We start from the raw sequence: 15,527 nt of genomic DNA on the forward strand, positions 1-15,527 counted from the left end.
ATATTATTAGTTTTGAAGCTTTTTGGCCCTGAACCAGACCAAACAAACACTGACCTCATGATGATACTAAATAAAATTAACCGAATAGTTATCAAATATAGTTGACCAACAGACAGACTAGCAAATCAACATTGTCATCCATACAGCCAAACCACTATCATACCTACCACCTGCAGTGCAACACCTTGTAATTAAACTATTTATTTTTTATTATTATTTACCAGTACCACTTTCTGAGCAAACCTCATCGCAATAGCTTGTTTTCTGTAAAATGCGGTGAACAGTGTTTTGAGCAAAACAACTTTTGGATCTGTAAAAACCAAAGAGTGAGTCATGCTAAAAATAAGCTTGTCATTCTGGGGACATTTTCAGAGCTTTGTAGACTTTCCCAGAACATTACAAACTACTGGCGCTATGTTTTTAATGTACTCTTTGTACAGAGAAGCTGGCTTTCTTCGGGCAAAACAAAATTCTAGCTCAAGTTACATCTCCCATTTCACGAGATGATGTGAAATTTGCTTCTGCTTGAAATTTGCTTTTGTGTTTGTTCAGTGCACTTAGTGGCAATATAGTAGTTAAATACCAGCAGGGACAGAGGGAGAAAATTACACAGCTGTAGGCTTGTGCCTCCCAGTACAACCACTAATATTGTTACCAAGACAAGCCTGAAGCCTAAAAGAGTGGATGACAGAAGAGGCCCAGATGATGACAGATACGTTACAGTGGCTCGTCCCTCGCAGATGAACTACTCATCACTTTGCCATATCTGGCCTCAAACACAAATGCACACACATGCACTCACACGCATAAAGGATCTTTCTTGACATCAAGAAAGCTCATTTAGAACATTTTCCCTTTGGGCAAGTCGAATAATTTCAGTACAAATAGAAGCACCCGACTTTCCTTCCAGTGTTCAATCTCAGTGAAAATGTAAATATGGAGACACTCACCATGTGCTGAGAGAGCTTTGGCTTCCTGTGTTTCAGGAACTGGTCAAACACCTTCACCTGATGTTGGACCCTGATTAGACCACAAAAAACATCATTGTTTAGCACAGTTGTTCCACACATCGCTATATCCAAGAAAACACCAGAATTCGGGAATTGTTTACACATTTATGATACAAGGACCAATCTCAGTAAAAATGAAAATTAAGGAAAATTAAAGTACATACTGAGTATTTCTTAAATGTCCTGTGTTTTCAGTTTATAGATAGTATATCTTTGTTATATACTGTCGGCCCATTCTTACTTGGTGAGGCTGAGGTCAAACGTTTCAGCCAGATATTTGGGTTTATCCAACAAGGCCGTCAGAGCCCAAAACGCCTCCTCCTCTCCCAAATGCATCAGCAGCACTGCAGCTATGTAGGACATCCCTGAGAAACACACACACACACACACACACACACACACACACACACACACACACACACACACACACACACACTTCCTTAAAATAAACACATCAATACTGCATTTCCTATAGGATGAGGTGTGGGTGTTCGACACACCACATTAAAAGGATCAGGATCAGGATGTTTTATCAAATACCTGAGACAATGAAAATTAGTTCAGAAGAAGCTGCAGCAGGTTATACTGCAGGATGATAGCATGTAACTTCAGTATGCTTTGTACAGCAAACAATGGACATCTGCCCTCGTCTTAACTAATGTTTCTTGCCATTGACATATTTCATATGAGAGCAGCATACAAGACAACAGTTAATCCTGTAGACTGTAAAACATGAATGGGATATTAGTCCAGAGGAGAAGGGAAGTTTAAGTTGACAGGATTTTACACTAAGTGGTACGACACATTATTTTTCAGAAACAAAAAGTAAAACAACAAATACTGAGGATATAAAAAATGCAACTCCATTTGGAGCTCATCAGGTTTAAGAGGATTTTCATCCAGATCCATGTTGCTGTGTGCTTTTCAGACTGAGCAATTTATCATCGTAGTTCACAGCAAACAGGCTTCTTACAAGATGAGAACATCTCAGTGTATGTTTCTGATCTGAACCTAATGTTTTCAAATGAAAGCAAAATGGGGACATAAAAGCTGCTGTTTATCCAAAGTCCCAACAAAGAACCCAGTGTCCTTCCAAATATAATAATTTTTAAAAATTATATTCCAGCAGATTTTGGCATTATTGATTTTTTTCTCCAGTTTCCACCATCAAATACTTTAAAGAAACTAAAACTGCAAATACAAGAGATAATGAGTCCTAATTACTTTATGACATCCAAACCTGTAATTATCTAGAAATGTAGAAAGAGTCGTGTTTCATTTAGCTAAGCATAAAGCAGGGATGTTCCTGCATGATGAAGTAACTTTTTATATTAATGGTCCTCTGCTTCCATCAAGTGGTCACAGCATGTACTGCAGCTATCTGCAGACGCAGCACTGGACAGAAAGTGTGACCTTGGAGTCAGTTACCTTGGCTGTATCCAACCTTTGGGTTGTATTTGGCATAGGCAATGAGGACCCTGAAGAGCTTGGCCTGACCCTCAATGGCTTCTGGGCTCTCCCCCATCAGAGAGCGGTGGGTTGGGAAGGAGCGCTCTGTGAAACAGGTCAAATTAAAATGGAGCACAGTTCCATTTTTCCCTCAAACAATAGACCTAAAGTCTATTTCTTTCTGGTGTACACCAACATTTTTGTCTTTATTTACATTCATTTCTTAAGCTATTACCCCGATCATTACAAAATTCACTCACATTTGTGACTAAAAACAGACGTATGCAAACTGTAAAATGTATTTAGCAGCAGATAAAAATTTAGCCCAAGCAGATACTGTGGCTACTGTGGGTTAGATTAACATATATCTCCAGCAGTACATCATTAATTAATGTTAATTCTGTCAGTAACTTGTTGGCAGACCACTAGTGTGTTCTCTGCATGCTGTTGTCAGTACTTGTCAAATCTAAACTTTACATTTTAGAACCATAAACTTAAGTATTTGGATCAAGAAGCTAATTAAAAACAAGGTGTGTGAGAGGTCAAAGTGACCTTGACCTTTGACCACCAAAATTTAATCAGTTCATCCTTCAGCCCAAGCAAAGGTTTGCCAAATTTGAGGAAAATCCTTCAATGCATTCCTGAGATATTGTGTTCATGAGAATGGGACAGACAGACGGCCGCAGGGAGGGACGGACAACCCGAAAACATAATGCCTACAGCCACGTCTGTCGCCAGCGCAGGGTCATAAAAACCTTGTTGTCCGCAGGGCGGCAAAACAATGTTCAACATACACACACTAATCTTATAATCTTATCGCCCTGTTTGAACTCACGCAGGTCCAAGGCAATCTGTCGAAACAATGTGATGTCGTCTACAGAGTAGCAGGGCTCAGGGCAGCTGGAGGGCTGCTGAGGATTCAGGCCCAGGTCGTTCTGTGTGTCGCTGAGTGTTGCTATTGCTGACAGGATGCCGTACTCACTGACACCCAGGTCCACCAGGGGCCCTCGCACCTCTAACAAGCACTTCTGTGGGTGAAAGCAAAACATTCCCTTGTTAGAAATTAATCAGGACACAAGTGCTGCCGTGAATGAGTAACAGAGTAGAGAGAGGGACTGACACTCGTGACCAGGTTTGGTATGGGACTGGATAAATGTACAACCAAGCAGAATTAGTTAAACTACAATAAAATCATAGTTTGGAGTAGTTAAGCTTCTCAAAGCATCAAGCCACTATAAAGCAGTTGTACTGAAGACAACTGTTTCAAAGAATTTGCTACAGTAAAAATAGCGACATCTGCTGGACAAACTTTGGTACTGACTTTGTATCAAAGAAATCCAAGACGTAACGGCACTGTGAGCCACAATACGGGTGTTCTCACTGCTGTCCATATTGATGTCTTGTTCAATAAAGCCTAAATTATTACAACTAAACATTTATTCTGTAAAAACCTTACAGAGTCAACAGTTCTGTTTTTAGGCACTGTGGCAGATTGACAAGCACATTTAAAAAAAAAAAAAAAAAAAGATTCTTTTTATCAAGTCATGAATCCTTACACAAACAAGGGCTGCGGATAAAATAATCAATTACACTACCAGTTAATTAGTTAACCAACTCATCGTTTGAACTGTGGACTGAATTCCAATGTGCACACAATTATAGATCATTTTACAATTTTGACATTAATAACACAGAGATGGCTGTTGAGAATCATTATGGAATTCTATTTTGTTGGGTTTTTTTTTTTTTTTTGTATTTTGGCTTTTTGGATATTTTGTTGATTTAATTGTGAAAAGAACTGCAAGCAAAATCATTTTTCTTTAAAGTAAAAGAGGAAATCTAAAATATCTAGTGGCACCGATTCAAAAACTCCCAACCTCTCAGCATAATTCTGCAAGTGCGTACTACAGTATGCAACATTACTCTCAAAGGATGACACAAGTCTTTTCTTTCGATTGCACATTTCATTGTATTTTACCTGGTAGTTAAATTCACTGCTTTCTCTCAGACTGTCAGTGGTGAGAAGACACTTCCACACTCTGCCTCGCAGGCTTGGAGGAATACCCATTCTGATAAATCGCTCAATCTGAAAATACAAAGAGAGCGTGAACAGGCTGGAACATTTAAGCAGTTACGGCATGGTAAAACATTACAGCAGACAATTAACATTTTAACTTTTTTGTAGTTTATTCAAGTCTCACCTGGCTCTTGCAGATAAAGCTGGCTCCATTCCAGTAGCTCAGCAGCTCACACAGCTCTTTCACCCTCAGTGAGCTCAGCTGGGGGTAACTGACAGAGACAGCACAACATGGTGAGCTCGGACTGATTCATCGCTTTTTGGAATTAGGATGATATCTGTATTTTTCTGTAAAAACATACACTGGACATTGAGTAATAAACATCTGACATCTGAGTTTTATTTACAGGTGTGCAGTGAAATAATTCCAGTATGTTGTGGGAAGATTAAATGGCATCTATTTTAATGATTATTTATTTCAGTACTTTTCCCTGCAAAAATCGTCAATTGAATATTATTTGGACTGCTGGCTGAACAAAACAACACACCTGAAGACGTCACCTTCTGCTCTATGATACTCTGATGGGCATTTCTCACCATTTTCTAGGATTGTCTTTGTAGACGACAAACGATTAACTGAGAAAATAATGGGCAACTAAACTGATAATGAAAGTAACTGATAATGAAAACTGCTGCCCTAGTTGCCAGTACTGAAAACCTACAATTAGACCTGAACTCTTTATCCAAATAATTAATTTGAGCTGCTTCATCAGTGGAGAAATTTACATTACCCATAATGAGCTAAACGCTCTTTTATTGGTTTGTATGAGACCAAAGCAATTCATATTTATTTATTAAATTTTATTAAATTTTATTTTGTTGAGCTTTATCTAGTCATCGCTGAATACAAATTGGAACAATGCTGGTAATTAATTTTCATATGGTTTTAACATAAGCTTCGCGAGTAACCAACCAACATGTTGCTATAAAGTTAGTAGTTCAGTTTTTCTAAATGCTATGATCTGACAAAATCACCAGCAAGTGTATACAAACGTTAACGCTAACATTACCACTAACAACATTTTACCATTAACTCACGCTAACAAATGAATAAAAAGACGTAACAGTATAAACACTGACAGAATTTAAAATAAAATGTAAAAAGTTGACAGAAGTGTAATTCTCCTCAAGAACTTTAAGAGCCATGGGTTATGAGGTTAAGTTTCAATACAACGCTAAGTAGCTAGGTTAAGTAGCGAGTTTAACGCTAACTAGCTTTCAGGGGGGGTAGCTACAGTGCCGTCACCCGGTCCCGCACCTGTACTCATGACATCGATGATGAAGCTTTTGGTCTTTTCTTTTGGTGAGAGCAAAGCCGAATTCATCAAAACGCAAATTCTCACTGCGTCTTCTGTTTGTTGAGCTTCTCCTGCTGGCGCTGCTGCTGCTTCTCTTCCTCATAGTTTAAAAACTAAATAAAAAACAGCACAACTTCGCCGGTCACAACACACACAAGAAATCACAGCAGTCAACAAAGCCCAGTGAGTGAGTAGCTGCTGTCAAACTCAACGGTCGGAGTAGGACCGCCCCTTTCTCTACGTCATCTCCAACGGAAAATGGGCGGGATGAATCAGAGGCGTTTAAACACACGTGAAGTCATGAGCAGCCCGGCTCTGCGGGAAGTTCCCACAGGAACAGTCCCAACGAGGTGACATCAATGAAAACAACACCACTGTCTTGATTCAGTTCAAGTCATGGCAGTTTCAGACAGTATATTATATGTAAATTCTTAATCATAAACTTGTTTTGGGCACAAATTATACATTTTTATATCGTACTACTTCGGGGTTATCTTGAAACTTACACTGGCGATGCCAGTAAATTTTAAATGATCATCCCTCTTGCTGAGTCATACAGTTACTTAGGATATTGTCTGTACTGTCATGCTGCCCCACTTTCACTTTTAGCAGTTAAAGCCTGATTATCACATTGCGTTGCTTTATCATCACTGCTCTCTGCAAAAAGTCCGCAAGAAAGGAATAATGACCTCATGATATCATACATGATATCCATCTACAGCATAAAGATCTGCTGTCAAAGCCTCCAAACTATCTCACATCTTTCATTTCAGTCTTTCAAAGATAAATAAAAAAACAAAAATAATTGTGTTACATGTATGGTATGTGTGCACCAGTCTAACGCATGCATATGTATGTACATAGAGTGTACATGCACGTATGTGTGTATGTGTGGGTTATTAACATGTGGCAGTCGTGCAGACAGTGTTTGGACAGCCTGTCATACTGTAAAACATTCATTTAGGGCAATTTCATGAAAATACACTTGACATTTAAATGCTCTTTATTATTGTGATACAAAGTATAAAGTCTATGCATGAAAGCCTTTGGGTGGACATGATCTTTATGTTTAGAATGATTACCACTGATAAAGGCAGCGTCCATTGCCAGCAAAGGATCACTATACTAAAAATCAGTAAATTATAAGCTACTCTTCAGACAATAATTTTCCTAAAAACTGATGCTAATAATAATTTTTGGAGTGAAAAAGCAAGTGTTTTAAAAGATGAGCACTGTAGGTTCTCTTCATTCTGTAATGACTTGGTCACTTCTGCGTGTCTCCACTTTGTATATCGTCTGGTAGCCATCATCCCAGGCATACAGCTGTTTCTCTCCGGGGTGGTAGTGGATGCTGCTGTGGCTGGTGTAACGCTTCGGGAAGAACATCACAGGACTCTCATCGCTGCAGATGTATGGCACAAAAAAGAGAACATGTGTGGTTCAGTTGAAATAGGAATCGTGTATGTTCTAGAAGTAGAGAAACCACGGCAGATTACTGGTAAATTTTTCCACATGGTGTGTGTCTGCGTAAAAATGAAGCTTGTTTCCTTGTGTGTGTTTTTCTGAATATGTGGATGTTTGCACAGAAGAGGTCAGGCTATGTGCAGGCTATATAATTTTGTGTTTGTGTATGAACCAACCTGTGGATGGTGTCGTGGATGTCGTAGAGACACTGTATGGTGGAACGTCCTCCGTAGCGTGTGTTGTAGACCACATAGAGGGTCCCACATATTAGGAACGCTCCTTCAGCATCACGACTTCTACATTGTGTATCCCAAGTATATTCTACTGCCAAAGTTCCTGGGGTATAAAATAAACAAAAAACAAAAACAAAAGTCGTAATTATAGATTAGGTTACTTTTTTATGTATGTACATATATAGATGTTGTAATCTCTACCTTTATCCAGTTTGGTAATGACAAGGTTTCCTCCATACTCAGGGTCAGCGTGGATGACCCAGAGGCCGAGTTCATCCACAGCCAGGTCCAGATAGGTGTTGGTGTTCAGACTGTAGACTGGGAGGCGACCTGCTCCTGGAAGAAGTGTGCTATCCACCACTGTACCATTCAACAGGTCTACCTTTATGATGGAGAAAAATGGAAACAAACAAATTCCAAAAGGCTCATCATTATTGTTTTTACGTTGTTTAGGTTGTGTCAGATACCTTTTTTGCCACAGAACTGTGTGTGCACAGATAGGACAATAACATTTCACCTTGAACCACAAGAGTCAACCCCACAGTGTTTGTGTAAAATTTCATGGCAATCTATCTGATAGTTGTTGAGATATTTCAGACAAGTCTGGGGAAAAATGCTATAACTTGGCTGTGTGGATGTGGCTCTATACAGCTGTATAAAGTACAGTTGTACAGCATATTGCTTTATTGCATTTTGGTTTTTGATGCTTTTTATGCTTTTTCCCAGTAAACCTTTTGCAGCAGTTAAATCTGCTCCAAAACACTCGAAGCATCTTGAGAAAACCCAGTTTACTGGAACAAAATTGTTTCTTTTGGCATTGTTAGCTCACTGACCTCGGCTAGCGGAGCAGCAAAGGAAATGGGACAAAAATCTTCTCCCCAATGACTAACATCCTTGAAGTGATCTGAGGTCAGTCTCAAAAGCTGCACAGGAACTCCACTCAACTCTGCTATGAAGTCAGAGTCATTTACTGCTCTCACTAACTGTTGAAAATCAATGTGAAACCTCAGAGTGACTGTTGGATTCCTGTTTTTTAAATTTCACAAACATGGTGGAAATCAGCTAAAGATGTATTTATGGGAACATTCATGCACAGAATTAGGCTTTGACTCCTTATACAGTCACACACCTTCAGGATCTGGTTGGGTGTATCTGCCTTGTGGTAGTAGAGGAATCCATTGTAGACAACATGGCCTGTCCCCTGCCACTGGAAAGGCAGCTGCACCACCTTAGCTGGGGGAGCGGTGGTCCTCTCTGTGAAACTTTGCAGAGAGACATACTCCAGCAGAGTGTTGTTGCGAATTCCACTGAGCAGGTAGACCTGAAAGATTTATATGTGTGACCAGCTGGGAAATGAGTAAGAACTGTATTGCATGACTCAGCTTTTACTTTCCATTCTTGGTTAAAATATAACGACATAACAATATTCTTAATTCCTGGTATTCATGCAGTTGGCATCTACATCTGCCACTTTCACATTCGATTTCTCCCTTGCTGATGAGTGTCACTTTGAAATACAGAGTTTAAAAAGAACAAAAAAGGCATCAAAGTTCAACAGTTCAACAAGTCAAACCTTTTTTCTGAGCTCTACAGGAGCAGAAAAATATCCTTCTAAATTGTGAAAATGAACCCAGTGATGGATGATTTAGATTTTTACAGTTAGTTTAAGTTGTCCTGGGTGGATTTTTCTCTATTTAACTAAAAGGATATAGTAAGCAGAATCACAACAACCCCTCTCATTTAACAACTATTAAAGAACTATTAATTAATCGGCCATCAGGGGGCAGCAGAACAAGCTGTTGACACAACATTCACATTTCATGTTAAGCCTTATAAGCTCCATCATCTTTAAAAAGAAAAGACCTTAGCTGAGCCTTCTGATGGATCCCTGAACCAGGAGCCGAAGGTGTCTCCCGCCTTCTTCACAATCTTGAGAGACTTGATTTGACTTAGGGCTGTGCTGCAGTCTGGGGACGTGGGAGAGACTATGAATGAATGGGTTTTTATTGAACTGTAAAACAATATCATGTACATTTTGTGTCTGGTTCTGTTTGTCAGGCTTGGATTATCTGTCCTTTCACTTTTAATATTCTGTTCTTTTACTTTCTTCTCTTTCACCGTCCTCCTCCGATACTTAAACATTGACCACTAGACAGATCAATTCTATAATCATTATAGTGCCACCCACCCATACACACACACACACACACACACACACACACACACACACACACACACACACACACACACACACACACACACACACACACACACACACACATAGTATACTGTACTTCTTACCATTATCCACCTTGATCTTGGCCTTCTTCTTTAACTGGTCCAGTTCTGCAGCCTTTATCTGTTGTTCCAGAAGAGCCTCCTCCATCTCGATGTTGGACTGGGTGGGGATCTTGTTCTCTAGATACTCCAACTCTCTCTCCATCCGGTCTACACGCACAGACACACTGTCCATCTGGTTCTTCACCTCTGATCTATGGGGCAAAACACTAGTTATTTAATGTACATTTCTTTCATTATCTGCTGCAGTTCTTTCATTAAGTCTCCTCTTACTAAGGATTCAGTTAAATAATTATTCTCATAATGTCCATTTAGGATAGTTGTTCTGTTTCAAACAGTCCTACCTCAGAACACTAAGAGAGGACAGATAACCCCTGATCTCAGAGGAGAGGTCATAGGTCTTCTGGGTGGCACTCATTGTGTTTTGCTCACACTGATTCAGACGTTCCTGATTTCATGGACACAGAACAAATGTGTTGTAAACACAGATTTCAAACAAGAATGTGCAACTTTTGTAAAAGGAAATAACATGCTCTTCCTCTTACATTCAATAAAACACACCCCTAACTCAATTCAATTCACTTTTTTTTTTTGCTGCTAGAAGTTTCCTGGTCCAGTATGAGCAGAAGCTTATGGTGGCCAATTTCTTTTGACTGTTAAATGAAAAATTTGAAAAAAAAAAACTAACACATTATTCCTTTTACAAATCTAGTTAGCTAATATTAGAAAACTATTGCTGTTTTGTTTTATTGAGACAGTTGATTGACTCTATGACTCTTCTAAACCCGTGCTAGTGTTACCCTACACCGTAGCATTTACCTTCACTCTGTAATTGTCAAGAAAAATTACATAGTCTGACTTTAAAGCACCAACCACTAATGTTAGTGATATTAAGTACCTGAGAGCTCTCTGAAATTAAGTACATTACAGTACCTCACCTCTCTGAGGCACGCAGTTTACTGTATAGGTACAGAGCTCACTATCATAGATATTTTCTAACTAGACTATCTAGATATTTGCTAGAGATCTGTTTACTCAGTCAGATACCCATAACTGGAAGACATTATAGAAATCAGCCACACAGCTGAGAGGATGCCAAAAATATTGCAGCCAGATGATCTGAGTGTGATGTGAACATGGTGCAAGTGAAGTTTTTTTTTTTCTCTAACGTATTAATCTGCTCATTTTAAGGTCTGATGCTTTGAACAGCAAGAAAAGTTAGTTTAGCTTATACAGAGCAGTACAAGACAGCAGAATTTACTCCATATTTAAGGTCATGTATGCTTGACATTGCAGTGGTTAATAGTAAAGACTGCACTGAGGTTATAGCACCGTGATGTCTCAGTCACCTTGATGAACACAGATATTTGATATCACATGAAAGTGCAAAAGCCGCCTACCTCCATCTGAACCAACCTCCTCTCCAGGTACTGGATTATAAAGGCATCCTGGGAGGAACCCTGGCTCTGCACTGAACTCACAGTCAGACACAAAGATAAGAGAAGGGCAGGAACCACTCTGCCTGACATTACTGGCACTTCTGTCGATAACTCAGCACTGTATCCACTGCAGCAACAACTTCACTGTGTTTCTCTCTAAAATGCCCTGTCAGTGATAATGAGACCTCGTCCTGTACTTCTGTAGCTTTCCTGCAGCGTGCAACCCACTGAAACAGTCCTCCAAAAGGAAAAAAAGATTAATCCTTATGGCTTCTGTCACAGCTTACAGCAGTCTTGCTGTGTTGGAAGGAATCCTTGATGGTCCTTTTATGGCTAAGTATTCCTTTTCGTCCTGCTGAGTTTGGTAAGTGTTTTAGTCCTGTTTGAGCTGTAGCCCCAGAACTTTGTCTTGTTTCTCTAATCAGTCTTTGCTCCAGTGGGTTTTGGATCCAAGTGAGCCTCACCCACAGTCCCTCCTCTCTTCCAGTCTCTCTGTCTCTCTCTCTCTCTCCCACCCTTCCCCTTTCTGGAGTTTGTGGATTTGAGGTATGAAAGAAAAAACCAAGAGAGGAGGGGGAGAGAGAGAGAGAGTGAGATAGTTAGAAACAAGCAAGACAGTTCATACCCTATTGGTCAATCCTTCAGTTTGGTATCGTAATACTCTCCAGATGGCCCACTGACACGTCCTCAGTTCTCACACAGGGCAGAAGCTGTTCAATAAAAATCGTTAACTAGTCTATATAAAGTGATCAGCACTGCCTGACCCTGTGTGTAGCACAGTACATGGTAACATTACTAATATTCAAAGCAAAGAAAAAAGTCTATGTAAGACTACATCAGTATTTTGTTTGGCAGGATTACAGAATTTTATTTTGATACTGCAGTCCCAAAGCATACATTATACATGTGTATGGTAATTTCTTTGCTCCTAATTCTAGACTATGACATAAAAAACATTTTATCATCATTGAAGACTGAACTATGTCAGAATGAAGCTAGTTAAATATTCAACATAAAGGGATATCTGACTCTATAAATATAAAGTTTTAACATTTTTGGTAGTCTGGTGTCTGGCCTACCACTCCTGGTGATCCAGATAATATTCTGACTGATTTAGGTCCAAGAGTTTCCACTGTCATCATGGGTTATTATGGTTTTATCTCTATCTGGTGCTTTTTAGAGCCACCTGGGCCTGTTTCCTAGGCCTTTTTTTCTTTTCTTTTTTTTTTTTGTTATGACAGACAACATCTGGTTGTCAGCTTCCAACACCGTACTGGATCTAGTGCATATTAAACACAGAGCTTCAATTAACATTGCAACTGTATGTGAACAAGATACGGATAACAGGACAAGGCATTAACATGCTAACAAAACAATATAGATCCTGTCTTCTTAACATTTTCTGTTGAGATCTCAGATCAGGATTTAATCTTTTTTTTTTTGGACCTCTGCTGTTATATCAGGCTGCTACCATGAGATGGCACCATATCACAACACCCCCACATGACATACTACAGTCTTACAGTCATAGACCTTACCACATCTCCCCCAGCAGCCACCCACTGCCCCCACCCCTTTACCTGTGGTCTGTAATTATAGCCTATTGCTAAATCCTGCGTTGGGAGCAGTGGTAATAATAAGGCAGCAGGAAAGCAGAAAGGAACTGTGAGCCTAGTTTGTGAGTTGAAATGTGCTCTGCTGCTGTGGTTTCAAACTTTTTTGGCCTACATCCATTTAAAACAAACAAAAAAATCCATGTGTGTCCCCAAATCACAGGTTTAATGCTGTATGTATATGAGTTATGAACAGTTGTGGAGGGATTTTCTCTTCTCAAATAGTTTGATTTGAATAATCTTTAAAGGCCTGAGGGGGTAAAACTATTCTCTACATTACAAGAGAACATAGAAGAGTCAGAAAAATAAAACCATTTTGTGACTCCGCTGCTTTATCTTACAGTCTCTTTGTTCAGTCAAGGAAACGCTCTTCTTCTGGGTTGCTCTGCTTTAACATTATGTGATTTCTTTCAATTCCAACTGGAGAACTTTGCTGTGAAGATCAAAACTAAATTAAAAAAAAATCAACAGCATAAAAACCTTGCAGGTGTTAAAGTGTGAATAGCAGTTACACAATATGAGCCCAATACTGGCTAAATCCCACAGACATGGGGAGTCGAGGATGAAAACATGTCTAGGCCATGGAAATTGCTTGTTTAATCCTGTGTAGTGTGTTATAGTCAGTGGTGGAGGAAGTATTCAGATCATGTAATTAAGTAAAAGTAGAAATACTTAAAATACAGGTAAAAGTGATGCATTCAAAATGTAGGTACAATGTAAAATGATCAAAACTATGTAGTATGTATGTAGGTGCAAAGTCACCCTCTGTACATGTTATGCTTCAAAGCCACACACTCATCCTCTTTCTATAAAAAATGAAGGAAAAATATAAAATATATATAAAATAAAATACCTGTACGTTGGTTCACTGTTATACAAGAAGTACCCTATGAGCAAGCATTTGTTTCAGGGAGTGGAATCATGGGGAAGAGTAATGTAAGGAGTTTACCTTGTTTTAGGTGATCGGATTACTCTTTACTACCACATTGTAACCTTCTAGCTGTGCAGTACACACACATGTGGGCACACACACCCCACCCACACAAACAATGAGATGTAACCTCATGAAAGATTCATTACAATTTGTGGAGGAGACCTATAAAATATCCATAGTGTCTCAGCAAGACATCTGACTGGGTTCACATTCAGGACTGACAGCAGTAATCCCCAGAGTTCTCTCTGTGTGTGTGTGTGTGTGTAGGTTTGTGCATGATTTTGTTTTTATGAGTTTGTTTACAGTATGTTTGACTGTTTGCTCACATTAACTGTATACTTGAATGCTTTTCTATGTATATATGATTTTTCCTCCCTGGTAATACGCGTTTCAATCTATATGCACTTTTGCAAATGTGTAAGTGTTGTTTTACATGCGTTTACATTTATTTTATGTCTATGTGTGTCTGATTATGTACACGAACCTCTCTGTGTGTTAATGTATGAGTGTGTGACTTTTAATGTGCACTAGTATATGTGGTGTGTGTGTGTTGAGAGTGTGATGTAAGCTTCCCACCACCCTCTGTCTCTTGACCTTTCCTGCCAGTCTTTGTGTTTGGCAGATGATGAGCTTTTAATGCCAGCCAGTGCAGACAGGTTCTGCCTGAAGACAGCTGACAGTGAATGATGAGGGACAGAAAATGAAAAAGACAGGTGTCCACCGTATCACAATCACAGTCCTAAATTGGGTTTCTTGTATATATTTCTTCACTCAAGTGAATCTTTCAGTTAGTTCAATTGATTTTTTTTTTTAAATTAAAAAGAGGGATTTCAGATGGTGGTGCTGCCCCCCAGTGGTCATTTTGGAGAACACACACAGATGTGTTTTGGCCTCAGTTTGCTTTCCTTTCTAATTTTACTTTGTGCGATCACACTGCCTCTAAAATGTGAACCCATCGAATCTGAGCGCAGGTTAAGAAAGGCCAATTCCATTTCTAAACTTTTCTCCTGGTCATATTAGCCACCAGATTTTACAGTGAACGTATGACTTATCCATCACCAATGCAGACAGAAGTTTTATGACCTTGTATTACAGTACAAGTGAGTCGGATAAACCTGTCGGCTAGATATCTGACACTGCTTTCAAAAATAATTTTTTCACTGAGCAAGAGACGAGTGTATGAGTACAGATGGTAGATAGTCCCTGTGATTTTGATGTGGCAAAGAGAAATGTCTTCAAAATCAAGACAACATCAAACAGGAACAGTGTTTGCAGGTACACCTTCATATTCAAATAGAAGAAGAATATAGAAAGGATGGATAGATGGGGATGGGGCACAGAGGGGTTAGGAAAGGGAGAAAGATAGATAAAAATGAGTAGGAGATCTTAAGAGGAGTTAGGGAGGATAAAGGATGGAAGAATGTCAATAGTAGTGTGTCTGTCTGTCTGTGTGTGTCATTTAAATAAAATTAAATAAAGAGGTTTATATTTGGAGGCTGAGTGCCTGTGTATTGCTGCTGTGATAGTGAAATTTCCCAACTTGGGATGAATAAAGTATTTCTATTCTATTCTATTCTAAAATATGAACAAATGACTTTGGGTCTCTAATTACATCACATTTAGTTATATCATGAACATACTTATCACAGTTCAACACAGACTGGCCAGAGACTGGAAATGACAGAGCATCAGCTAACAATCAGGAGAGAGCA

The 15,527-nt window shown here is 39.2% G+C and overlaps 2 protein-coding genes across 2 annotated transcripts in view; both read right to left on the reverse strand.

The window, feature by feature from the left end:
* Positions 1-5,961, reverse strand: part of si:ch211-266k8.4 (rab GTPase-activating protein 1) — a 52,516-nt gene extending 46,555 nt beyond the window's left edge. Inside the window, exons 1-7 of the mRNA XM_041038150.1 lie at positions 5,795-5,961; positions 4,661-4,748; positions 4,438-4,545; positions 3,295-3,487; positions 2,439-2,564; positions 1,252-1,375; positions 951-1,020 (exon numbers count right to left, since the gene is read on the reverse strand). Coding sequence (XP_040894084.1) covers positions 951-1,020; positions 1,252-1,375; positions 2,439-2,564; positions 3,295-3,487; positions 4,438-4,545; positions 4,661-4,748; positions 5,795-5,937 — 852 coding nt within the window. The 5' untranslated portion in view covers positions 5,938-5,961. The remainder of the gene's footprint in view (positions 1-950; positions 1,021-1,251; positions 1,376-2,438; positions 2,565-3,294; positions 3,488-4,437; positions 4,546-4,660; positions 4,749-5,794) is intronic.
* An 868-nt stretch (positions 5,962-6,829) lies between these two features.
* olfml1 (olfactomedin-like 1) lies at positions 6,830-11,741 on the reverse strand. Its single transcript, XM_041037746.1, has 8 exons — positions 11,230-11,741; positions 10,174-10,277; positions 9,833-10,023; positions 9,395-9,498; positions 8,661-8,852; positions 7,733-7,913; positions 7,475-7,634; positions 6,830-7,236 (listed from the first exon to the last, which is right to left on the reverse strand). Exons 1-8 carry the CDS (start codon positions 11,356-11,358, stop codon positions 7,080-7,082), a joined length of 1,218 nt encoding a protein of 405 aa, XP_040893680.1. The 5' UTR covers positions 11,359-11,741; the 3' UTR covers positions 6,830-7,079.
* Positions 11,742-15,527: the final 3,786 nt, after the last annotated feature.

This window comes from Toxotes jaculatrix, chromosome 5, assembly GCF_017976425.1.
Source record: "Toxotes jaculatrix isolate fToxJac2 chromosome 5, fToxJac2.pri, whole genome shotgun sequence".
NCBI classification, from domain to species: domain Eukaryota; kingdom Metazoa; phylum Chordata; class Actinopteri; family Toxotidae; genus Toxotes; species Toxotes jaculatrix.

Coding starts and splice junctions, on each gene's coding strand:
- olfml1 (XM_041037746.1), bottom strand. CDS start 11,358: ATGTCAGGCAGAGTGGTTCCTGCCCTTCTCTTATCTTTGTGTCTGACT. Junction 10,278..11,229: donor GGAGGTTGGTTCAGATGGAG/GTAGGCGGCTTT, acceptor CCATGAAATCAG/GAACGTCTGAATCAGTGTGA. Junction 7,635..7,732: donor CATTACCAAACTGGATAAAG/GTAGAGATTACA, acceptor TTTATACCCCAG/GAACTTTGGCAGTAGAATAT.